General features: G+C 37.4%; 1 protein-coding gene across 1 annotated transcript; it reads right to left on the bottom strand.

Annotated features, from left to right (window-relative positions):
- Positions 1-1,154: 1,154 nt before the first annotated feature.
- Positions 1,155-6,836, bottom strand: exosc4 (exosome component 4). Its single transcript, XM_057857694.1, has 3 exons — positions 6,622-6,836; positions 5,343-5,549; positions 1,155-1,662 (listed from the first exon to the last, which is right to left on the bottom strand). Exons 1-3 carry the CDS (start codon positions 6,790-6,792, stop codon positions 1,303-1,305), a joined length of 738 nt encoding a protein of 245 aa, XP_057713677.1. The 5' UTR covers positions 6,793-6,836; the 3' UTR covers positions 1,155-1,302.
- Between the last annotated feature and the right edge of the window lie 38 nt (positions 6,837-6,874).

The following is a 6,874-nucleotide window of genomic DNA, read 5'->3' as shown; positions in this document are numbered from 1 at the left end:
CACCCTACAAAAAAAAAAAAAAAAAAAAAAAAAAAAATCTCTGTGTGATAGATATCATATATACACCTAGATGATTTTGCGCTCTAGAAGACGACGAGGACGGGCTTATTGGCCATTTTAGAACAGATTCATACATACAAACATTTGCTTAATAATTAATGTTGGAGATGCAGTGATTTTTACAGTGTACCTAAAAATCATTATAACACCTTTTCAGCCCTCAGTCACAAAGTAACCGCCCGCCTATAGCGCCTACACTGAGATTTTGTGGGAAAAAACCTTCACTAATAATGCTGTATATGTATACTGTACAATTATTTTAGTCAGAACTGAAAAATTTATATGTTTATAAAACATTTAGCTAGGTGGCATAAAGAATAAAATGAATGCGAGCTTTAACAGAATTCACTGGCGGAACTTAAGTTGGCACGTTATGTTGTTCCTGGGTGGAAGTGTTTTGTTAAGGGAACAGCCGGAAAGATGGTGTGTTCTCTCGCGGGTTGCATGTCGGACATACATTGCCTTTTGTCACAGCTTCGATGTCAATAAAACAACGTGGATTAGCTCCGTGGTTTGATACTCCTCCTCCGACTCCTTCCCTAGCTCGCCACAGAATGAACGTTTCTAATTCGAATACCGGCCACACTGTCCAACAGTGGATTAATCAGATGTTGCCAATAATATCTCTGGAATTTATGACTTATATTTTAAAGGGCAAAGCACAGCTTTTTTAGGACTTTTTTTTTTTTTAGTTTCGTCAAGAAAATGAAACTAATATGAGGATTGTTGGATCAAACTGTGGACTGTAACCTTGTGTTAATGGAGGATAAAGTGGGTGAAGCTGGAGGTTAATCACGGTAGAGGGAAATTTGTGTTGTTGGTGTGGGTTTTTGCTGTTTTGTTTTGGTGGTGTGAATCACCACTTTAAAAATGAACTGGGGGGGCAAATTGCTATTTGACATGGCTTCAGCCGACCCCAGCTAACTTAGTTACGCCAATGGCTAAGTGACTGATTAACCCCAAAATCAGCTTGGAAAGGTTCCAATACAAACATCTCTAATTAAGGCATGTACCATAGAAAATGGATGAATATTACACAACTAGCAGTTAAATAACCAAACAAAACTTATAACAAGCATCACAACATCATAGGAAGCAGAAGTATTTATTTTTTTGGTCACATATACAAAATAATGTACAACTGGATTTTGCGTGTGTGTGAGGGGTTCATCAATGTAGAAAACAGTCTCCACTTGTTTGAAGTCCTGGAAAGTCAAGTCCTAAAATAATTATGTGCAAAGGTCAGTCTGCAGTGGCCAGAGAAGCCTCTTGAAGATGTTGACGCACCACCTGGTCTAGTACCTTGCTCACACCTTTGCAAGCTGTCATGGCAGCCTCCATCATGGCCTCGAGGTGGTCCTGATGTAGCCTGGCTTCCATCTGAACCAAGGCAATCTGCCCGCCACGTGGGAGCAATGCTAGCGCCAGGGAGCTCACGCCACCACTCTCTTCAGCGTAGCACAAGTCGGCGAGCGGCGTCTCGTCGACAAAGCCCACGGTGGAAGCGCACACGTAGTCCAGCATGGGGATGCCGGCATCTATCACGGCCAGGGTGGCAGCGTTCACGCACACACTGTAGTTGCCTCCGTCTGACTGAAGAATCTGTTGAGGAAAATAAGTCCTGTCAAATATCTCAGAAAAGGAACAATTTGGGTGTTCACCGCTTCTTGCTCTAAATCAGATGGGATTAGCTCCAGTACACGCATGGGAAAAGTGGAATTTATTTACTACAAATAAATCTATCTCAGAGACCAGGAATTGACTATGTGCATTTTTTTTCAAGACTAGTACTACTCGTACTTTATTTATACTTACACCTTATGTGCATTTTTTTTTCAAGACTAGTACTACTCGTACTTTATTTATACTTACACCCAGGGCCGGAGTGGGACTCATTTTCGGCCCTGGAATTTCATGCCTCAGACCGGCCCACTCATTTAAAATTATGTCATTATGCATACACGTGTTAAGTTCAGTGTTCTCTAAAGCCGTGTACTGTAATTCTGTGTATTCCAATTCAGTGCAGGTCATGGTTGTTTAACAAGGTGGCTTTATTTTAACAAGTGCAACACAACATATTTTGAACAAATTTAAAAATGGATTTTAAAAAAAACTATATTAAATGATACATTTGAAAAATAAATTAGGCCTGTCAAATGATTAAAATTTTTGATCGAGTTAATTACAGCTTAAAAATGAATTGTAATTAATCGCAATTCAAACCATCTATAAAATATGCCATATTTTTCTGTAAATTATTGTTGGAATGGAAAGATGAGACACAAGATGGATATATACATTCAACATAAGGTACATAAGGACTGTATTTGTTTATTATAACAATAAATCAACAAGATGGCATTAACATTATTAACATTCTGTTAAAGCGATCCATGGATAGAAAGACTTGTAGTTCTTAAAAGATAAATGTTAGTACAAGTTATAGAAATTTTATATTAAAACCCCTCTTAATGTTTTCGTTTTAATAAAATTTGTAAAATTTTCAATCAAAAAATAAACTAGTAGCCCGCCATTGTTGATGTCAATAATTACTTACACAATGCTCATGGGTGCTGAAGCCTATAAAATCAGTCGCACCCAAACGCCAGCGGAGGGCGGCAAAACTCCATAAAGCACAATTAACAAGTGGGCATGTCATTGTACTGTCATTTAAATCTGTCTGAGCAGGGCATGTGCGTTAATTGCGTCAAATATTTTAACGTGATTCATTAAAAAAATTAATTACCGCCCGTTAACGCGATAATTTTGGCAGCCCCAAAATAAATGAATAAATAAGACCTTTTCTGCAACATCAAATATTAACAAAATGAGTGCTTACAGATAAAACAAACATAGCAACATAACAATATGAAAAATAAAGAATACGTATTGCACATTGTAACAACTTCTAATGATACTATTATCCATTTTCCATTTCCACTTTAAAAACGCCACGTAATTGATTATATTAATTCTAATGTTCACTCGCTGAACGACATGGCAATCCTACCTTCCAGCTCTGCACCTGTGGTGTGTTCATTATGGCTAATGCTTGCTGCTACATATCCCTTGTGAGGTGCTACAAGAAGCCAAAGTTTCCACAATTACATATTGTCGTATCACACGGTGCAAGTTGCATTTTATTCGCCATCTGGCCTTACCACTTTCGTTGTAATCCTCTGTAGTTTGAGGCAGCAAGGTCGTTGCATGAAAAAAATTAGCTATTTTCGCGCATTTTGCCGATTCTTTCACGAGTGCTTTTCTCTTTTTAATTCTTATTTTTCAGCGCCACCCTTGCTCTTTTTATCCATCCGAGCACCGAGATAGCAGCTAATTTGGCTCAATACAGACTACAATTAGGGGGCGGAGCTGCATGCTGTATTTTTCGTCTGCACACGTGAGGATGAGTCTGGAAAAAAAAATAATACTGTTTTTTTTTTTTTTAAGACGGCCCACAGGGACAGCGGTAACAGAATGTAAGTTATACTCAGTGACACTGTCATAAATAAATACCAAACAAAAAATGATAACAGTGTAATTTTTTTTTTTTTTTTTTTTAATAAAACGCGGACCGGCCCATCTGGCCGGCCGGCCCTTCTGGAATCGTCCAGAAGCTCCCGATTAGTCACTCCGGGCCTGCTTACACCTTATGTTTAATAAATCAGGACCAACATTATCACATAGAACTGACTAAAATGTGGCTGAACAAATAGAGGGGAAAAAAACAACTGACTCACAATTTGAGACAAGTAAATTGAGTAACAAGCTGTCATGGAAAAAATTAAGTTCAGTTGAGCTATCACCATCTACTGACACTTTGGGAACAATTTTGTAAAGCATTAAAAGTAGGGCTGTCAAACGATTAAAATTTTTAATCTAGTAAATTACAGCTTAAAAATTAATCGTAATTAATCGCAATTCAAACCATCTATAAAATATGCCATATTTTTCTATGAATTTTATATATATATATATATATATATATATATATATATATATATATATATATATATATATACTGTAAAATAAATTGTTGGAATGGAAAGATAAGACACAAGAGGGATATATACATTCACCATATGGTACATAAGGACTGTAGTGGGCATTTCACTCTACTGTCATTTAAATCTGTCTATGCTGTCCTCACTCCGAAGCGTCTACTTTTTCCAAAGCTAGACAGCTAGTGAACGACGCCTTAATAATCAGACTTCTTCCTTTTTCATCTGGTTTATTAATAAAGTGGCCTCAAACCATTGTCCTCTTTAGACCGTCCTAAAACTACAAAAAAAAAGTACACAAGCATTGCATTAGCAACAATGTTAGCTTAGCACGCTATACAGGTTAACTAAACATAAACAAAAAGCGTCTCATACAAAAAATATAACATTTCGCTTATTAACATAATATGTACATTCTTTACAACAACCATACTTACGGACAAATCTTGTCCAAGGATCATATAAGCACAACAGAGACGTTGTGCAGCCATATAGAACTGGCAAGAAAAGAATAAACCATGTCGCGAAGCGACCACAAGAGTTCGCTGTTCGACAGCACAAAAAGCCTTGCTGTGAAACTTACCAAAAGGCAGAATCCTGTCTGAGCGGGACATGTGCGTTAATTGCGTCAAATATTTTAACGTGATTAATTAAAAAAATTAATTACCGCGCGTTAACGCGTTAATTTTGACAGCCCTAATTAAAAGTAGGGGTGTCAAACGATTAAAATTTTTAATCGAGTTAATTACGGCTTAAAATTAATTAATCGTAATTAATCGCAATTGATCGCAATTCAGACCTTCTATAAAATATGCCATATTTTTCTGTAAATTATTGTTGGAATGGAAAGATAAGACACAAGATGGATACATCCATTCAACATACGGTACATAAGTACTGTATTTCTTTATTAAATACTTTCTTTATGAATAAATTTTTTTATAATAAATTCTTTATTAATACAATAAATCAACAAGATGGCATTACCATTATTAACATTCTGTTAAAGCGATCCATGGATAGAAAGACTTGTAGTTCTTAAAAGACTGAAGCCTATAAAATCAGTCGCACCCAAGCGCCAGCAGAGGGCGCCAATACTCCGAAAAACCCAAGTACACATTTCACACTGCTGTCATTTTAATCTGAACGGGCCATGTGCGTTAATTGCGTCAAATATTTTAACGTGATTAATTTAGAAAATTAATTACCGTCCGTTAACGCGATAATTTTGACAGCCCTAATTAAAAGTAAAAAAAAAATAACTTCTCCGAGTAATACATTTACCTTGACGTAGATGTCAATTTGAGAGCGTGGGTAAAGCTGCGTCATCACAGCGGCTTCGAATGTCTGTTTGAGGTGGAGGCTCATCTCAGTGGACTTGCGGTCGCCGTGCGGTCTCCTCTTCCTCTCTGACGTGCTGAAAGTGGCCATGCTGTACTGGCAGTTGATGACAGCCCGGTCATGGAGGGTCCGAATGCGGGAGCCTCGCATCTGAGGGGTGACAAGGTCCAAATGTCAACATACTGGCTCTCATCTGTACTTCTCTCAGTAATATCTCCGGTATTTTTCTGCTACCCAGTTGTTGTACGTCATACCATGTCCTAATAAATATCATTACATCACAAATATTGATTGGACAGTTATTGTGTATTTCTTGTGTAGGTTTTTACCATTATTACATAATTTAAATACTAATTTGATGTACATTTATAGGTATACTAAATATATAGTTAATGCTGTACTGTTTTTAAAAGCTGTATGACTTTAATTAATATATATGGCGGAAAACACAGACAAGGCTGAAAAAGCAGTTTCTGCTCTTGCACCCCTCTTTAAAATTAACTGTAGTACCTTAAGCCAAAAGGACTGCTGTGTTTGATATAACAATATGTCTATATGCTGCCATTGCAGATTCATGGCACATTAAGTCCCCGAACTAGTTTTAATTGGTCAGTTTTACCCAGGAAACCAGTTTACAGACGTTGCGCCACCGCTTTTGTTTCAACCTAGCCATAAAAAGAAGGTAAGTAATCGTATTTATTATTCGAAATGTCATTTTTAGCTTAGAATCATTAATTGATGTCTAATATGTATTTAAAAAAAAAACGACTTTAAAAAAATTATTCACTAACATATTTTAAACATTTGAAAAAATTAGCGTCTGTAAAAAAGTAACGGATATCGACCTCATAACTCTTGCTTAATTGTATTTTTTCGTTACTGTCGCATTTTCCCCAGTATTTTAGAATAAATAACTGATCCATACAAAGAAAATTTAAAGAAAAAAAACCGTTTAAAAGGGTAAATATATGAAAATGAACATTTCGACCGCTCCTTGATGCCTGCTATTTCTGCATTGCGACCCTTGTTATATTACCATGTTTCACCTTTAACCCCCCCCCCCCCACCACCCCAAAATCCGGCTGTGGCCATTCACAGCACTTACGTTGATTAATCTTTTATCTTATTTAAGACTACAAAGTTTGACATAGCAGTGGTACACTGCATACGATATATTTGGGGTGCAAAAGTTAGCATCAGGCTAACTTCCAGTGCTACTTACTTCGTGCGGACCGTACACAACCGCTAGAGCTTTGGTGTTTCCTTGCTCAAAATACGCCGAGCCATCGGCCTGAGCGAACACACCCATGCGGGCTTGAACCTTGCGAAGCTCGCTGGCTTTGCGTCCATCCAGACGGTATCCTTGGTCGGACAACAGCTCCAAACCAGCCATGTTTTCACTTGGTCAGGGAAGACATGTGCATGTTAATAAGACTACTTTACCCATAATGCCTTTAGCAGGCAAGCCTACGGAA

This window comes from Corythoichthys intestinalis, chromosome 14 (assembly GCF_030265065.1).
Source record: "Corythoichthys intestinalis isolate RoL2023-P3 chromosome 14, ASM3026506v1, whole genome shotgun sequence".
In the NCBI taxonomy this organism is placed as follows: Eukaryota; Metazoa; Chordata; class Actinopteri; order Syngnathiformes; family Syngnathidae; genus Corythoichthys; species Corythoichthys intestinalis.
Note: the sequence above shows the minus strand (reverse complement) of the source record. Positions and strands in the feature narration are given on the sequence as shown.

Bases quoted from the DNA above. Each gene is read 5' to 3' on its own strand.
- exosc4 (XM_057857694.1), bottom strand. From the start codon at position 6,792: ATGGCTGGTTTGGAGCTGTTGTCCGACCAAGGATACCGTCTGGATGGA. The intron at 5,550-6,621 runs GTAAGTAGCACT...GTCACCCCTCAG, and splicing joins TTGTGTACGGTCCGCACGAA to ATGCGAGGCTCCCGCATTCG. The intron at 1,663-5,342 runs GTAAATGTATTA...TTTCCTCAACAG, and splicing joins AAATTGACATCTACGTCAAG to ATTCTTCAGTCAGACGGAGG.